Below are 19,695 nucleotides of genomic sequence, written 5' to 3' on the forward strand. Positions count from 1 at the left end.
TTACTTATCCTCCCTCTTTACAGGGAGGATAAGTAATTATCCTCCCTGTGATCCATACAGATTTATCAAATAAATAGTTCTCTAATTTAATTTTATTTTTACATTTATCGCTCTCTCAATCAATTTTGAATAAAATAGTAAACTACACCTAGTTTAATATTTGATCTAGGAAAGATCAAAACATGTACATACAGCTTTACTGAGCTGTCATCAAATATATTATATTACATCATTCTTTTCGGGTTTACATAATTACATTGTAAAGTTGTTCCCATGAAAATGTTCGATAATTACTATTTTGTCTGCATTTTGAATCACATAGGGCTTTCTACTCTGAGGAGGTGAAGCTAAGGAACACTTTTCAATATTCTCTATTCTGACTTCGCTAACCTCTGTTTTTTCTACTTGATTAGAAGGTCCTTGAAGTTTATCAGCCATGGATTTTACAGAAGCTTTGCTTGATGATACATATTCTTGAGGCATGCTCGGATTAGANCTAGTTTTCATCCCCCAGAAATTGTTCATTTGAACTATTTTTATGTTCATTTGAACTATTTTTATGTTCACATGAACTATTTTTTTGTTAATTTGAACTATATTTATGTTCATTTGAAACATTTCTGTGTATGTTATCATATGGTCCCTATACATTTTCATAAAAAATTTAAAAACTGTTAATTATAGTGGAAAAATAGTTCAAATGAGCAAGTAATGTGTTGATTTGAACTACAGGATATGACGTTATGTCAGTAGTTCAAATGAACAATAGTTCAAATGAACAATAGTTCAAACGGGAGTAGTTCAAATGAGAATCCACCTCACCGTACTCCTCCGTCTCAGATTTATTGATTATTTGATAAATCAAAGACGACAAGAAGAGCGTGACGGTACGACAGTTTTCAACTTCTAAGCAATGCGCATATGGTGGTAAACTTACTCGACACTCAAGCTCTTGTTTTCTCTCTGTTATCAGTTAAATTACCGAATACAGAACATATATTGGTTAGATTACAACTTTGCTGGCTGAAAAAGGTATATTTTTTTTTGAGTGCAGGGGGGGGGGGGAGAAAAAGATTATAAGGGTAGGTGTACTGAAATGTGTTAACAGTTTGAAACCGGCGTGCGTTGCAGTTTTAAAGTACAAACTTTTTGTCATTGAAGCTCTTCGTTTAAGTTTGCTAAAGAGATTTCATGAAAAACCTTTTTATACAAATTTCTACGGTAAACTAGAGTTTAACGTATATGTTATAGACAGAAATGTTTACTCGAGAGTTTGAAGTTGGAGCTCAGAATAAAATTATTCTTATAGATCAGGTTGACCCCTTTTTAATCTATAAATAAAAGCTTTTTTCACAGAAAACTTTAATTTTTTAATGTATTGTGGGTTAAAAGTAAATTACCTAGGGAAAGTTAAATAGTCAAAAAATTCTTTGAATTCTACTATGTTTGAAAAGACATCTCATCAAAATTTGATTTCTACTTTTGCATGTATACTCATCTGATGCTCTAGGAACAGGATATGACGCCAAATCTTCAATATCTCCGTTCGGAAACCGAAGATAAAGGATAAGATACCTCCGTCGGCTTCGATTTTTTTTATCTCTTGCTACAATGATCTTACAGAGCCCTAATTCAAAACATATACACCTATAATTATACATGACCGTTATAATTTTTGATTAAAAAAACGATTCTATCATGCGAAGACAGGGTACGTGTTAAAAAATAAAATTTTTCATTTTTTTGAATGTTTTCTTTGGCACTTCCGATCAAAAATAACGAAAGAAAAAGGGTACTGAAAATTATGAATCATTTTAAAAGGTGGTTTAAAAAAATAGTGCACATCATCCATGATACTTTGACTGTGGGTCGATTGGTAATAATAATAGTAACAGGGTGTCCCAAAAATATTTTCCACTCGTTTATTAAATTGAATGAGTTTTACCGTCAATAATTATGTTAGCCGGTTCTAGTTTTGCATGTATACTAATCTTATATTCTATGAATAGGATAAAAGGTCAAATAAATTATCTACGTTCAGAAGATAAGGTACCTCTGATGGCTCCTATTTTTCGACTCCGGCTTCAATGGACATACAGAGCCCAAATTCAAAACACAAACGCCTTTGAACCTAAATGATTAAAAAAAAATATAAATAATAAATGTTCTGTCCTTGCACCTAACTGTCTCATTTTTTCATTCATTCATTCCATCAATCATTCTATCAATCATTCATTTATTCCATTAATCAAGCATCAATCAATCTTGCATTTTGTTAATCCATCCTCCCTTACATAAATCAGACAATTCCTGAAATATTAATGATTTACTGGTTTAAAGGGATTTGTTTGTAGATAAAAAATAATATAAAAAGTCAATTTTCAATTATTTAATACTTACAGAGGGTGTCAAAAATAACGGTTTTTCCGACGGCTCTGATAATTTATGGAAGTAGTCTGAAATAGATGCAAGTTCTTGCATTTTATTAAAAATTATCCCCCACCCCCTCTTCTAATAGATATACGAAGTATAAGTAGTAAAATGTAGTATTAGTAAATGATGTATTAGAATGCATCATGTTCAGGCAAGCAGGGGCGGATACAGGATTTAAGTGAGGGGGGGGGGCAAGATTTTTTAGGAACAAAAAAATTCATAATTAGGAACAAGAAATCGCGACGAAATTTTTTTTTGACTTAAAAGACTTAAAAAGAGTCAAAATTAATGACTAAAGACTAAAAAACTAGATTTTTAACTATTCACACATTATAGTTTATTAAGACAGATATTTTTCCTGTTTTGCACTAGGGTTTCTTTCCCTTAAGCATGCTATTGAGAAGCTATTCTGAAAATAGCTCGAGACTCAGGGGGGGGGGGCGAATGTCCTCCCGCACCCCCCCCCCTGTATCCGCCCCTGGAGGCAAGTTTATTTGAGGAAAACATAAACCCACCTACAAGTGCTGCCTGTTCCTGGAGAGACGGGGTACGAAACAGGTTGGTAGTAGGAATGGGCCATCAGCTCCATGCCTAATAGTTATAAATATAATTTTGGGGAAACTGAAGTAAATGAAAGCAAAAATCATGTACCAAAAAAGATAAAAGATATAAATGAAAATTTAAAAACTTACCTCAATGGATCTAGCCAGTTGATGTTTTAAAATTTTTTTGCACAGCAGTCAGCAACCTTCTTGTACTTGACACCAGTAGACAGTTTTTGAGTTAAGGAATACCCTTTAAAGAAATCGTATTCTATTGCTGTTTTCGTTAGATGTAAGGCTGCAATGAGAGATATCTTGTCATTGTGACTTAAGTCCTTGCAGTATTTTCCTGGTAACAGATGTAACTCTAATTGTTTGGTATTAAATAAAGGATCATTATTATAAAATCGAAGATCATTTTCATACAATTTTTTCATTTATTTATGTTAAAAAGTAAAGACACCTGTATTGCTAATTTTGATTATTTTTGTAAGGGAGGATGGATTAACAAAATGCTAGATTGATTGATGCTTGATTGATGGAATAAATGAATGATTGATAGAATGATTGATTGATTGATTGATGGAATGAATGAATGAAAAAAGTTATTTACAGAGACAGTTGGGTGCAAGGATAGAATATAAATTATTTATGTTTTGTTAAATCATTTAGGTCCTTAGGTGTTTGTGTTTTGATTTTGGGCTCTGTATGTCCATTGGGTCGGAGTCGAAAAATGGGAGCCATCAGATATTACTGATTTTCCTGTTCCTAGAATATCAGATTAGTATACATATTAAACTAGAACCGGCTAACACCATTATTGACGGTAAAACTCTTAGAAGTTTTAAAATGAGTGGAAAATATTTTTGGGGCACCCTGTAAGAGGGTGATGTGCACTTTTTTAAAACCACCTTTTCTAAAAAAGATTCATTAAAGATTTAGAAACATTCTTAAAACAATGAAAAAAATTCAGTTTTTTGACACCCTGTCTTCACATGATAGATCAGAAAAAAAAATTATTAAATTATATAGGTCTTTTGGCTCAAGTGTTTTGAATTTGGGCTCTGTACGTTCATTGGGGCCGGAGATAAAAAATCGTAGCCGACGACGGAGGTATCTTATCCAATATCTCCAGTGTCTCCGATTGAAGATTTGACGTCATATCCTGTTCTTAGGGCATCAGATGAGTATACATGCAAAAATAGAACCGGTTAACACCATTATTTATTGAGAAATTGAAAAATGAAACGCCTCCTCTTCATATTTGAGAATTTAAAAAAAATAACAAGTTATAGTCTGTCATGTAAAATGTCCGCGAAATTGGCTTCTAGAACCTCTGTGCATTGATCACAAAAAATCACCATAAAGGCTCTGACTTGAATTCCCAAAATAAAACGTTGCCATGCAGAATCATTTCACACAAAAAACTAAGGACACAAACTTTAAAGATCTGCATTTTGGAATTGCTCTTGAGGGAAAAATTTCAATCCATTCCATTTTATTATTGTTAACGTGATTACTTGATTAAATTAAGTTTTATTTTTAGAAACTTGAGGGAGATACTGGTGTAGTAGTCTGGGATGCAGCTCTTGTTCTTGCTAAATATTTAGGTTTGAAGTTTTAACTTGTATTCAAACTCAATATCTAGTCATTCTTGGTTTCATTGTTATTTTGTTTAACTAAAGGATTCATAAACTTCTTAAAACTAAATATTTATTTTTCCGTTTCTTTTACATGTTAACAATTGTGTTACATAATATATATTGCATATATCACTTCGGTGAGTTACGGAAATGGGTTTTTAATATTTTATGTGAAACTAGCTGAAGGGCCCGGCGTTGCCCAGGGAAAAAATGGAAACATTTTTTTTTTAAATTAAAAAAATATGACACCCCCGGCCACCCGTGAGTGTCCACAAAAAAAATTCAGCCCAATCGGTCCAGCCGTTTGGCCCGCTATTCGCAACATATATATATACGAATGTCTTATTTTATTATATAGAAGATAACAATTTAATATTAAGTTCGGGTAGAAAAGAACTTATATAAAAAAACGTTTGGAAAAATCTACAAATTATGTTTAGGACGACATTTCTTAGGAATACTTAAAAAAACAAATTGCATGTTACAGAAAGATATTTAGAGACATGATAATTTGTAATATTTGGATATTTTTTTAAAACACGCTAATATTCACTATGAGTAAGAATAGCTTATAATAAAAGACATTCCGATAATTCTATACTTTATATTTAGGACGACATTTTTGGAGAATACTAAGAAACATATTATAAAAAAGCAAATTGCATGTTATAGAAACATATTTAGAGACATGATAATTTGTAATATGAGGAAGAGTATCGCATGTTGATATTTTTTAAGACACGCTAATTTTCTACTATGATTAAGAATATCAAAAATGCTTATAATAAAAAACATTCCGAAAATTCTATACTTAATATTTAGGACGACATTTTTGGAGAAAACTAAGAAACATATTATAAAAAACAAATTGCATGTTATAGTAACATATTTAGAGACATGATAATTTATAATATGAGGAAGAGTATCGCATGTTGATATTTTTTAAGACATGCTAATTTTCTACTATGAGTAAGAATATCGAAAATGCTTATAATAAAAAACATTTCGAAATTTCTATACTTAATATTTAGGACGATATTTTTGGAGAATACTAAGAAACACACTATAGGACATTGTAATTTGTATATCGCATGTAAATATTTTAAATTCATGTAATTCAGTAATGTGCAGAAGAAAATCGCATGTAGCAGAAACCGCATTGTAGCATTTAAATAATTAGGTTTAACCGAAACGATAGACCACAATTAAAAATTCTAAGACAATTTGAGCTTTTGATGCTAAAAATAACCTGGGATTTAAAATTCGGTGATGGTGATGGACCAAACCTCTGTAGAGTAAAAAAGTAGATGTTAGTTCCACATTTATTGAAAATATATTTCGGTCTGGGTTGACCCTCGTCAGTTCTTGAGATTGTTTCTTCACAAAGATTAAAAACCTGGGACTCATTGTCATAGGATTTGAAGTCAGATTACCAATATGTCTCTGAGAAGTGAAAAGTAATCTCCATTGGCTCCGATTTTTTTAATCTCTGGCCTCAGGCGTAAGACATAAATAGTCCATTTTTTAAATATACACTTTCAATGAAAATACGTAAAAATAAAAAATTGGTTAATAAAATTTTAAAATGTCAAAACACGACGTAAAAAAGTAAAAACTAGAAAATATTTTTTTTATGGGCTGCAGGGTGGTTAAAAAATGTTTAGATGAATTCATTTCCATTTAAATATAGTTGATAGCTGGTTCTTATATTTAAAATAATTTTATATACAACTACCTAGTACCTGTAACTAGAAGCAGGAAATAAAGTTAGATTGGCGATATCTCTTCCTGGAGCACCGATATTTTAAAATCTCTGGCATTATTCAACATTAATAGCTCTTTTTAATAACACTCATAATGACTCCAATACACGTTAACGTCAAAACGGAGCGATAAAATATAGCTTTCTTGTGTTGTTTTTTTTTTCACATGAAAAAAATATCGTAAGAAAAAATCTTATATCTCAAGCCTCGTTAGACATAAATTGTTCGTTTTTTTATATACACACCCATTACTGCTAAAATACACGTAATTTTAAACCGGAAGATTGATAAATGAATCAGACTAAGAATAAATAAACAAGGCCATCTCCTGGATCCATTAAATCTATTGTTGCTAGGGGGTTTGAGGCCAAACCGGGAGCTGAGCTATCCCTGCCCCGTAGAAAAAAATAAGCCTTCCCCCTCTTTATACGCAATTTAATGAATTCAATTTAATGAATTCAAACCGCGTCTCAAATCCCCCAAAAACCGGTTTCAATTGAGCGCCGGCTTAAATTTAAGCCGCAATTCAAATTTTTTTAATTCGGCCTCAGTATTACCTACTTCTCCTGGAGAAAGCGTAGGAATGATTATTAACCGTCTATGTCCGAACTTCATATTTTTCAAAATATTTTTTTCAAATTTTCAATTTTTTTATAGAAATTTTTCCTGAGGAGCAGAAATATTTTTATTTTTTTTTCATTCAATGCATAGTTTTAGAGATAGGGACAGCGGTCGATATCGACCGCTTCGTCAACACGGGATTTTAAAATGTCCGATATCGACCGCTCCGGAACTTAGCAAAGTTTATAATTTTCTATTAAAAGTAAAGATTTCTATAGTTAAACGTTGAAAACATTTTGTTTGTAGTTTAAATATCTTGACACACGAAGGCCTAAAAGAGGGGGGGGCGCAATTACCCCCCATCCCCCTTCCCCCTTCATAACATTACTCAGCCCCCCTCCCCTGGATAAGTGAAATCTTAAGGGGTTTCAAACCCCAAAGGGTTCTGAGCCCCATCCCCCTAGAAAAAAAGTGTTTGAAGTCCCCTTTTGAAAAAATCCTGTATACTCCCCTGTTATCTTCAAGAACTAGGTATCTTACATTTTTTCCCGGCAACATTTTTCAACTTCGATACCCGGGTATACCCGTGTATACTGTATACCCGTGTATACTGTATACCCGTGTATACTGTATACCCGTGTATACCCGTGTATACCCGTGATATCTTTTTAGAGTTGTGTGATGTTTCTGGTAAGACTGTTGTGGAGTTGGGTAGTGGGACGGGATTCGTTGGTTTAGCAGCAGCAGCGTTAGGAATAAAAAAGTATATGCAATTTATACAATTAATCAATCTCATATGTTTACAGAAAATTGTTTGATATCATATCTGTTTAGTTCATAGAGCACTAAATGTGTAATGAAATTCACCTTCCCTTCTCTAATTCTCCCTTTCCTACATTCCCATTCCCATCCCTGCCTTCCTCTAGCCGACCATACCTTCCTCTTTCCCTCCAAACCTTCTCCTTCCTTCCCTGCCTTTCCTCTTTCCTACCTTTCCTCTTTCCTACCAATCCTCTTTCCTTCCTTTCCTCTTCCATACCTCTAACTTTCCCTACCCTTCCCATTTTCCCTCTCCCTTTTTCTTTCCTCTTCCTTTACTTCTTTCCATCCCCTCTTCTTGGGTCTTTGATTTCTGGATTTTATACACCCCCGTTTATTAGGTATACAATTATTCCAAAGGTGATTGAAATATGTTTATTGTATACTTAGAAATAAATTAGGAGGAAGTGTGATTTTATCAGATTTAGAGGAAAATCTGGATCTCTTAAACCATAATATAAACAAAAACAAGGAACACATATGTTGCAAAATAAGCTTTAATGCCAAATATCATTCCTCATAGTTCTGAAAATAATTTCCTCCAGATGTAAGGCATGTTTCCACAGAGCTCTAAATTTTTTAAAGGTTTATTTGCGGAGTTGGGGAAAATGAATGAATTTTAGGGATTTCATGAATTTTTGGATAAATAGTATCAAACTTGCCTTATGATGTTAAATTTTAAATTTTTCCACCCAAAGCATCAAAAATCTCACTAGGAAATAAAATGTTTTTTAAAAAATATTCAACGGTTCTGTTTAATTAGTTGCCAAATTAACACGATCAATGTTGGTAAGCCTGGAAATAGCCTAATATTTAAATTCAATCTTCAGGTCACCTCATTCTTAATTTTGTATAGTCACATCAAGATTGGCGTGTAGGAGTAAGATGTCCCTAACAGCTCGATTTAATCTGATCTGATCTGATCTGATCTGATCTGATCTGATCTGATCTGATCTGATTTGATTTGATCTGATCTGATCTGATCGATAATCAGCAGTACAATATCATGAATCATTGATAATTTGGCTGTATAGTAAATCTGAAGAGAATGTGGCTCAAAATATTATAATAGAAAGAAAATGTAAAAATCGAAAGTTGATGTTTAATATCATAAAAAAACCTCGTTTTTTGGTGAATAACGAGAAGTGTCCCTGGGTTATTTTTTTATTATTATTTCTTTTTCTCTGTAAGTGTAATATATAAATAAGTTTTCCACTGTATCTGTGCTGTATTAATGATTAAATCAAGTTAAAAGTCTATGAATGAATAGTGTAAAACATATGTGCTTGTGCAGGCAGTTTGTGAGAAAATAAAGGCAAAGGTTTTAAAATGGGGTGACAGAAAAGCAGTACAGGTAATGATAATTACTAATGATAAACTTGATAAAAAAGTGTTAATATTTTGGGGTTGCAATCAATTCCATTTGTATTCTCCCTACCCTCGTCGCCTCCCTCCCATATTTTGGATTTGTTTTTCAGTCTTGGGATAATTGAGATAGCACTAGCAAAGCGCCTCAAAATTGTCCCTGGCAAAAAAAAACCACCCTCTCTGGAACCTATTAAGTCATGTGTGCAATAGTGCTGAAGTGGAACTGCATTGCAAATTTCCTATCTTATCTACTTTACTCCACCAATTTTCCATTCACCTTCCGTTCACTTTTCCTTCTTCTTTCGAATTTTAAATTTTTTAAAGTTATGTTGCTCCAAGGGTTTTCTTAAAAAATGTCAGCTAATTCGATCCATCTGAATGGGCTGACATTTTTTTTGAGGGAACCCAGGGGTAACATATGCTAACAAAAAATAAAAAAACTTGGGCTTAAAAAAATCTATTTTTTTCTCCATGGTCAACGCCGGGCTCTTTAGCTTGTTTGTATTTATAAATCATTCCTGTCCTACCTCTTAATCAAAAATATTTTTCTCTGCAAATATATTAAGGAATGCTTGGGCAGTATTATTTTTGAAGGAACTCTGAAAATTATTCAGTAAAATGTGAATCCAAATGTTGGGGAAAAAAATTTCCAGTGAAAGTTTAAACTGTCATTATTTCTGGACTTTGATATACATTTAAAATTCTTGCTTTTGTTTATAGGAAAATTGTAAAAGTTAATTATGTTTTACAATAAATCATGTTTTTTTAGGAAATATTGCAGGGAATAAAAGTTGACTTTTTACTTGTTGCAGACTGTGTTTACTACACGGAATCCATAGGAAATGCACAATTTCTTGGTCTTTTTTTGTAATACTTATGTAAAGAACTGCTTTAGTGTAAATCTTAACAATTTAAAAATTTATTAAATGTTTTCTCAAGTTTAATTTGTAATTTATGAACAAAAGTTTTTAAAATAAAGAAATGTGTATGAAGAAATCTTAAATTTGTAAGCCGCCTCAGGAGCGGGAAATTAAGCACTCGTTCTCCGTTAACAATGTACACTGTAAAAAATCCACCCTAGTTTTCATCCCCCAGAAATAAGTCTTGGATGGGATATGACCTGCCCCGTTTTCGAATTTTCCCTGGAGGAACAAATTATTTATAAATAAATCCATTAAAATGAATCCAATTGAATTGATTCAATCATTAATAAAAATCGCAATAAAGGGTCAAGAAAGGGACCCCCCCCCCCCTAGTTGAGCCCTTAAATTTTTCCTGGGGGGACGTCCCCCCTCCCCCCCTTTGAGCCGCCACTGTGTATGCAATATGCATTTATCTCTTTTCATTCATATTTTTAGATTTATTTTAACGTTTTGGTATTTAATGAAGGTTTCTAGTTTTTCTTATTTCTTTCTTACCTTTCTTACTCCGTAATAGAGGTTTCTATTTTATGTTACAGAGAAAAAAATTTGCAATTTGTTTTTAGAAGACTTGGTGAATACTTTGTTAGAACTGAGTAATTCAACAACCCAGGTTGGCCTAATTTATATTAAATATTAAGCGAAACAGAAATTTATTAAAAGGAAGCATTCTCCTGGCCCTTAATTTTCTTAATTTAATTAATTTGGAATTTTTATATTTTTCCTTTTCTCAACTTTTCATAGGGGGGAGGGGGGGAAGCATTAACAATGCTTTAGAGGGATCATGCCCAACCATTTAAACTAAAAGTTCTCTTTTCTTGACAGAACCTTCATAATTATTAATGTCCTTCGTATTTTAATTCAAAATTCCACATAATACAAGTAATAATCTATTTATAAATTTGGCTTGTTTGTCTGTCTGTTTGTCTGTGTGTTTGTATCCAATAAACGTCAAAACGGCTGAACCGATCGGGCCCAAATTTTTTGGTGGACATCTAGGGACTCCAGGGAAGGTTTATGAATCATCAAAATTTCAAATATTTGTCTCCATCAAAATTCGATCGTCATTAAATTTTTCAAAATTTTGAAAATCCGCGAAATTTTTTGTGAAAATCCGCGAATTATTTTTGTTTTGTTTTACGATGTACACAAAGAGAACATGTTCACAATTAATTTAGGAGATGGGCGCGAAGCGCCCTCTAAGGCTAGAAAGAAGGGCGCGAAGCGCCTTGAATTTCTAGTAAGTAAATAAACAATAAGTACACACACAACAAACATATTTTTTAGATTAAGTTTATAAAAATCCGCTTTTAAAACAATAACATTTGACAGAAACTATAGCAGGACACTTAAAAATTGGTATGACTTATGATTTTCAAAGGAAGATGAGAGTTTGAAGAGCAACAGTTAACAGCTTAAATAGTTACTAGAAAGCCTAATATTTTGTTTGTCTGTCTTCAATAAACGTAAAAATAGCTAAACGTATCAAGCCCAAATTTTTGTGGCAAATCACATTTTTGGACGTAAAAATAAAGAATTTTACCGGAAAAAATGTTCACATTTAGTATTTTAAAAATTTTAAACTAAAAAAATGCGAAAATTTGAGGATAAAAATGGCAATTTCAGAGCAACAGTAAAAAGCTGAAGGGCCCTAAAAGTCTAGTACTAAAATACTCACACCTGATAATAATAAAGAGACTGTTTTTCCTTGTTCTATCGCAACAAACTTTTAAACGCACTCTAGATATTCTGACTTAGCTATTAAGGGGGGGGGGGGGTTGTTCTGATAGAAACGCCAGGTTTTATCCGGATTTCTTCTTCTGTTTTAATGGGACGCTAGATGTGTCCACCAAAAAATGTTCCTGGGATGCTGTTCGTTTTTTTTACTTTAGGATCCGACAAAAATATACTTTAAGTCCAGTTCGGTACTTGTGAAGGGGACAATTTTTTCAACTTAAAACCTTATGTATTGGTTTAGATAAGTTTTTGTTACATCATGAACAGGCCCTAACTTGATATCATTTGTATTTGTTTATTTTTCAGTTGTTAGTGAGCTATGAAGACCGTGATTCCACTGCCAAAATTGAGTTGCAGAATAAATTCTCAAGTTTAATGAATCATCATTTCAACAGTTCAGAAGTTCCACTACACAATCAGCATACCAATTTTAGATCGTTTGATATTCATATTTTTATTTACACACTCAAGCATTAAGATAAACCTAAATTCATAATCTTCTATTCAATTGTGAGCGCTTTCCATTTAAAAGTTTATCACTTAACAAAGTTTAAAATAAATATTACAAATACATCTTTTCCAGAAAAAAATGCCCAGTGCTGATTTCGGAAGAATTGACTTAGGGGATGTAACTCCTCACAACATTAAGCTGCTAAGGAATATAAATATTTACTGTCTACATAGATACCTAAAATGTTTTTATGTACTCGTATATCTGACAATTTAATTCATTGGCCCAACAAAGTTCTAAATTTTTACATTTACTTAAAGAAATTAAACGTCCTATTTGAAAAAAATATCATACTTTTACTGTTCTGATTTTTTTACAATCGAATGTTATAAATCTTAATTTGGAAAATTTTGGTATTATGAGGAAAGATGCCGTGGACCCATTCCTCAAATTTCTTAACATGTCTTTTTGTCTTATTTGTCTAGTATTATTTCAACAATGCATCCTCGAACCCGTCACAACATTTTCCTCATGATTATTGAAAATATTTAAAAACCACAGCACTCGGCCTAGACAAGATCTTAATCTAATTTTAACAGTAAGGGAAATATTCGCAAATTACTGTAGACCTTGCTGTTCCGTGTTCAGTATATATATATTTAGAAAAGTGAATACAGTAGTTTTTCCTGTTTCATACCACGACAAGTTCTACAAGGTATTTTAATTGGTTTTATAAACAATTCTTTTTCATAACATATTTTTTCTACAAGATAAATACAAAGACTATGAGTTTATACCGCACATTAAAGAGTACAGATTTTTTCAAAAATATCAATCCTTAAACCGAAGGCCATCAGAAATATCTCTCTATTTTTTCCAAATGGTATTCCGGAATGGCTGTTTTAAGTATAATATTTTAAACTTAAATTGATTTAATCTAATTTAATTCATAGTTTGAAATGTCAAAGGTCTACGACATAAAGATGAAAGGATTAGAAAATCAGAGTTTGTGGCAAAAACTCGATTACTTTATATACTACAGTTTACACCTTTTCATGACAATTTGTTCTGAAAAATTGTGCAAATAGAGTAACGCTAAAAGTTTGCGAATAATTACGCAAAGTGCTATTTTTTTTGTTTTGCGCAAAAGTTTTGCGAATGGAAACCCAGTTCGAAGTGCTCGAAGTGTACAAGTCAAAATTTTGTGTTTACTTGATGGGTTTCTTATGTATTTTTTGGTTGCTGAATATTTATACATAGTAGCAGAGCGGCAGAAATAATAAAGATGTATATATATTTTATTTGTGTGTTGCTATGGTTTACAGATTTGCCATACGGTATACGGTACGTGGTGCTGTAAGGTAAAGACTCGGTACTCTGTATGGGTTATTCATTAACAAGTCAGCCACAGCCATCTAATTTATTTATTCGATTTTTTTCAATAAATCCATCCTCCCATTTTCGCAATTTTTTGAAGAGATTTCCTTTTTAATGATTATGCAAAGTTTTATTTTGTTGAAACTCTACTTGAAGCTAATACTTATTAACCATAATTTTAGTACATTTTATTAACATTTTAATATTTTACTACAGTCGTCTTTTTTGTTAAAGAAGTCATCTTTGCTAAAGCAAATATTCAAAATAAAAACAAGGTTTAAAAGCTGTAGCTACAACAAAAAGAAAACTCCCAAGATGAAAATTTGCATAATCATTTAAAGTTTTATCAAACCATGGGAAATCTCTACAAAATAAACCAAAATTTTGAAGCATATGTAATTTTGAAAAATATAAATTTTAATCTTGTAATAACTAATTAAAAAAATGGAATTAAAATTAGCTTGATATCTTAATTATCATAAAAGTTGTGGCCAATTAAACTTTAAAGCATGCGAAGTTGTGCCGAAAATTGCCTTGAGGACGGAACTTCAGGAGGCTATACCCCGGTAATCTATGACTTCCATGATTTCCAAAAACTGGCTGAGCTCATAAAGATTAAAGAATGACCCGTATGAAATATTCAAAGCAGAGTCTCGTATGGTATTGTCTGGCAAATCCAGGAGGCTCGGTACTGTATTGTGGAGGAACATAGCGACTGGGGCGCCCCTCTCTTTGGCTAACTAATTTCTTTTAACCTTATTAATTAATTTAGGATGTTTTAGAGGCTGGAGAGTTGGCTAAAATGGTTTATTTTAATGATATTGTTGTTGGAGCTGTTTGTTGTAGGGTCGACATGTCAGCTGGTACAAAAAAGGTATGTTTAAAACCAGTGCTTAGGATCCGGATCCATTGGATCCGCAAGATTTTGGCTTCCTGGATCTGGATCCGGATCCGCAAAAATATGCGGATCCAGGGATCCGGATCCAAGGGGCAAAATATCAACAAAAACTGCAAAAATCTATTTTCCTCTCAAACCCTAAATCCGAAATATTGAAATAAGAGAGATTATAAGAATTTCCTGATTTCTTAATGGTTCATAAAGTTTTAAAATAAAAATAAGCCGAAAAAATGACACAACAAATTTTAAAATTCTGCTTTTAAAAAAAAATTCAGTAAAATGGAAATAATTTGGATCCATTTTTTTGAGTGCGGATCCAGGATCCGGATCCGCATCAAAATTAAATGAATCCTAGGTACTGTTTAAAACAATAATTAGTAGATTACGATTCATCACCACCGTAAAGTAGCAGCAGTACATTAAATACAAATATTTACCCATTACTTAAATCAATCAGTATTTTAATTAATGATATATTGAAAAGTTATTTCACCAGAAAAGGCTGCTATTTTTTACTTATATTTATTGTAGTTGTACATCATGACACTTGGTTGTCTGGCTCCATATCGTCGACTTGGTATTGGAACGCATATGTTAGAGCACGTCCTCAACATCGTTCAAAAAGAGGGAAATTTTACATCAATCTTTCTACACGTACAGGTAATTTACGTATATTTGTAAATGGTGTGGTAAAGAAGACTACAGGGGTGTGAACTGTATATTTTTGAAGAATGGGACACTTGCAATACTTTTTATATTTAAAATTCGGTGATGGTGATGGACCAAACCTCTGTAGAGTAAAAAAGTAGATGTTAGTTCCACATTTATTGAAAATATTTTTCGGTCTGGGTTGACCCTCGTCAGTTCTTGAGATTGTTTCTTCACAAAGATCAAAAACAAACTTTTTACTTTTTATACTTTTTCAAAAAATCTTTATTTTTTCCTAAAACTTACTAGTCAGAGATTTAAAAAAAAATCGAAGGTTTTCTCTCCACTAAACCATTGTTAACATGTTCACAGTGTTCTCAAATGGGGTTAGAGGTTAGAAAAATATCAATGAAAAAACGGACAATTGTTCCATGTTAGGCTTTCTCAAATCATGTTTTATTGAAATCGTATCTGTTCCCTTTTGTCTTTTATTCCCATTATTAGGTTTGCTGATATAGATTCTGAAAACCTTGTCATATAAACACAAAAATAATGCAAAAATACCTGAAAACTGCACAAAATACAAAATATAGTACTCTTGAATAAATTCAAATTTAAAGAAAATATTTAAAAAATTTTTTGTCTTCTTCCATTATTAACTTTGATACTGTTAACTAATAACTTCCCAAATTCAAATATCAAAAGAATATTTTGGGTAATTTTCCTGATTATTATCCATTTAACCCTGAATTTAAAACAAATAATTTAAAGTATATTCTAGGCTGTGAGGAACTTTTTATTATAAAATCGTCATTTTTTATTTTTTAACAACCTCTTTTCTACAAAACTTTTGTCTTGGACACCAGATCGGAACAGTGAGAATGGAACGATTTGAAAAAAAGGAACGAGAACGGAACGATCTAGCTGAAGGTCCTCGCTCTAGAACGGAACGATTTTTGAAAATTCGGAACGTGTCCAGCCATAATCATGCGGAATAATATGTTTTTTTGGCCGGGATTTTTACTTTTTTCGTTTTTGGTTTTAGACCACTAAAATATTTGGTCTGCTATACAATACATAATATATATATATATATAGTGAGATTCTAAAACATATTAAACACTTAAAGCTCTTTCACTCTATCCTCTCTACCATCAATGGTAAATCTAACCGTCAGTCCCATAATTATCATATGCTAACCCTGTAGGATGCAACAGCACTATCTTTTGCCTGGCTGCTCCCGTGATACAGGACATCCTTTTCACTGTCTCATTTGGGATAGTTTCCCATTCATGGTTTTACAAATGTGTTTCCAAATGTTCACACCATTCAAACACTTTTTCTGGGTTTCCATCATATTTTGGAGCGGTCTTGACAAATTCTAGCATTCTCTTCTTGTAACCACCCTTGGCCTTGTTTAGCTTGGCATATGTATTCAGGTTAGCTCTCCCAGCTGTAATCTCTCCATGCAGCATATCCATGTATCCTTGCGTCCCATCTGTTTGCTTACCCTGCTCCAGCATCGCTGTAACTCTTGCAATGGGGTCATGAGTTTCCCACATTTGAGCATAGCACTGCTTGAAATTCTTTATGCAATGCTTCCCTTTCTGCATCTCTCTCTGCCCAAGCCTGTAACTCCATATGCTCCATTTTCTGCATTATTACCGGTAGTGGTGTGAATTGAGGGTTTCCTCCTAGTGCTCCGGTTTCTGTCATATCCGGTTTATTTTCTGATTTGTCACTAGGTAAACTCGGGTACCCTCTAAATCTCTCCACTGTTTTTTCTTCCAAGGTTTTTCTTGCTATTCCCATAAACCGGGTTCTCACTTTACTCTTCTTTGGAGTTTGTGGCGTTTAGATTAGATTCATAGGTTTTATTGCAGCCACCACTTTTGTAACAAATGCCTACTCCAAAAAATCTTTCTAAGTATTTATCTAACCATCATATAAAGCTCTCTGACTCTATCCTCTCTACCGATCAACGGTTTATCTTACCGTCATTAATCAGAGTCTATATTAAACTCTTTATATTTTGGTCTAAAGGTACAGGTAAAAATTAAACTGACCGATAACACGGTCAGGGAACTAGAAAGAATCATAAATATATATTCAGGGTGTTACTACATTTATTACATATATCAGATTCAACTCATTAATAAAACTATTGTTATTTCAGGAACCAACAATTTTTCAAAGAAAACATACTATTTTTACTTAACAAACGATTGTTTCGAAAAAACAATTTAATCAAACGATTGTTCAGTTAGAAAACGAACGAAATAGATGGATAATGAACGACAATTCTGAAAACGGCTAAAAAACAACGAAATGGGTCCGGGTGGTATAGCTATCGGCCTATACATTGTTAAAAGATTAGCATACATTATCCTTGGACCCTTGAAGTTTACACATAATTAGTTAAAACCTGTCAATATATCGGTACAACTAGAATTTAGCGAGTAAGCTATTTAGCTATCTATTTATTTTGACTTTCTTTGAACAATTGCAATAATAGGAAACAACCTGTCCTACTCGTATTCTATTTGAGAAATATCAAAAATGGCGAATTTCAGAGTTCAAAGCTAAAAATGTTGATAGGAATAATTGGATAATATATATACATATATAAACTGGGTCATAATTTACCATGGTTGATTTTTTTTTTCTAGGTTAATAACGATAGCGCAATCGAGTTCTACAAAAAGTTTGGGTTTAGCATAGTGGAAACAAAAGAACAATATTACAAGGTAAAGTGCTTAGTTTGTTTATAATTAAGTACAAATTATTTTGCTTATACGTGTTTATTAAGTTTTGCTTGATTTTTTAGAGATACTTTAAGACGTCTCAGCTATGTATTTTTTTTTTAAAGATCACTATATTTATCCCAGCTGATTTCTCAGTACCAGTACAAACGTCGGACCCACAATCGGAAAAACGTCGGGACTGGTTCAATTGACGGACTGTTACAAACGTAGGGTGGGTACATTTATAAGAAAAAAACGTCTGACTTTGGTTGAGTTTGAAAGAAAAGACCACTGCTAAAAGAAATAAATTAAAAATCACTCACTTATTGTGATAAAAATCAAAGACAAATCTCATCCTTTGAAGGTAGCGCTGTATAAACCGACAGACAAAAAAGGATTTGGGTTCAATTGTCATAAAACTCTGATGCTTCACTATGCCTATATCTTAGCAACCCGACGTCATATAACCTTTAATATTTCAGCGTATGAAATCTATAAGATCATACAGAAGTTTGAAAGTATTAAATGTTAATACCATTACCAGGTTGCAAAGGATGGGAATATTTGAGTTGGTGGCAAGAACTCAGTTCCTTTGGATAGATTTTAATTAGACCAGTCGATAAATGGAAATATCTTAATTTAAAAAAAAAAATTCCTTTGTCCGCCGTTTTTACTGGTCTGACGTTTTTACTGGTCCGACGTTTGTACCAGTCCGACGTTTGTACCAGTCCGACGTTTATCCTGGTCAGACGTTTGTACTGGTACCGATTTCTCAAAATAGAGTGTATTCATCAGATCTAATATTTGATCACCCTTCTCATGGAAATTTTTTAGATCTGTTGTCACAGTGGAGGAATTTTTAAAATATTCTTATCATACTTACATTTTATAAAGAACATTTTTTCTCCTTTTAATGGGCCTGTGCTATAATCTTATCTTATTTTATAGAGAATAGAACCGGCAGATGCGCATGTGTTAGAGAAGTTCCTTACACCTGTTCAGCAACTCACCAATGGAGACACCAAACATCACTAGAAATGCTCTCAATTTTTATTCATGTATTCCAATAAATGTTAATTTCCATAACTAAATCTTAATTTTAATGATTTTTTATGACCCTATTGTAAGTTAGACATTTTGTTTTAACTTTGTGAATATTAATGGTATTGCTAGCTGTTACTTAAATAACTACTTAGGACCAGGCGGAGGATATTAAGTACTGATAGATTACTGATATCCCTATTTAGAGACCTCCGTCGGCTCCGATCTCTATATCCCGCCTTGTTGGACAATGGACATATATTTTTTTTAATGTATACTCCCAAGTTTTTGATGCCATTGTATTTTGTAGTAGGGCGGCAAGTAATGATTTCTTATTTTTGATTAATGGAAAAATGGGAAAATTTCATTCTACATTTTCAGGAGTACTTCTTACTGAAAAAAATTCTGAGAAAAAATGCAATGATTTTCCTAATATTTACCAGGTTGTTGTAAGCAAATTTGAATATAAGGTTTTTTTTGATGATGAAAGAATTTAAAATTAACCCAGAATTTTGGATTTTGAATTATATAATGTCGTCTTGACAATTTTTAAATGGAGTTTTTACTATTATACTTAAATCTCAGTAATTGTAAAAGAAATAGATAGTAATGAAATATGCGGGAACAGTTCAAAAGAGCTCCATATAACTATTACATTTAATAACTAAATATCTGCAGCATTCCATTATCAGTAGGTTAAGAAAACGACATTTTAGTTATTCTTTCGATGTTTCAAAAGTTATGGGTTAA

At 32.4% G+C, this 19,695-nt stretch overlaps 2 protein-coding genes across 5 annotated transcripts; both read left to right on the forward strand.

The window, feature by feature from the left end:
• Window positions 1-888: 888 nt before the first annotated feature.
• Window positions 889-12,376, forward strand: LOC111694731 (protein-lysine methyltransferase METTL21D). Of its 4 annotated transcripts, none has more exons than XM_023463722.1 (9): window positions 889-1,032; window positions 1,252-1,314; window positions 4,522-4,585; window positions 7,615-7,705; window positions 8,152-8,233; window positions 9,056-9,115; window positions 9,899-9,968; window positions 10,616-10,662; window positions 12,093-12,376. In XM_023463722.1, the coding sequence occupies exons 1-9, from the start codon at window positions 922-924 to the stop codon at window positions 12,261-12,263; spliced, it is 759 nt and encodes a 252-aa protein (XP_023319490.1). In that variant the 5' UTR covers window positions 889-921; the 3' UTR covers window positions 12,264-12,376. The 4 variants fall into 4 exon arrangements, with proteins under 4 accessions (XP_023319490.1, XP_023319491.1, XP_023319493.1 ...); XM_023463723.1 differs by having other exon boundaries at window positions 9,899-9,963; window positions 10,611-10,662; XM_023463725.1 differs by having other exon boundaries at window positions 7,615-7,695; window positions 8,163-8,233.
• LOC111694732 (N-alpha-acetyltransferase 50) lies at window positions 12,355-18,995 on the forward strand. The gene is made up of 6 exons (XM_023463727.1): window positions 12,355-12,443; window positions 12,901-12,952; window positions 14,387-14,488; window positions 15,044-15,172; window positions 17,830-17,907; window positions 18,853-18,995. Exons 1-6 carry the CDS (start codon window positions 12,376-12,378, stop codon window positions 18,937-18,939), a joined length of 516 nt encoding a protein of 171 aa, XP_023319495.1. The 5' UTR covers window positions 12,355-12,375; the 3' UTR covers window positions 18,940-18,995.
• Window positions 18,996-19,695: the final 700 nt, after the last annotated feature.

The sequence above is a fragment of the Eurytemora carolleeae genome, unplaced genomic scaffold, assembly GCF_000591075.1.
Source record: "Eurytemora carolleeae unplaced genomic scaffold, Eaff_2.0 scaffold195, whole genome shotgun sequence".
NCBI lineage: Eukaryota > Metazoa > Arthropoda > Copepoda > Calanoida > Temoridae > Eurytemora > Eurytemora carolleeae.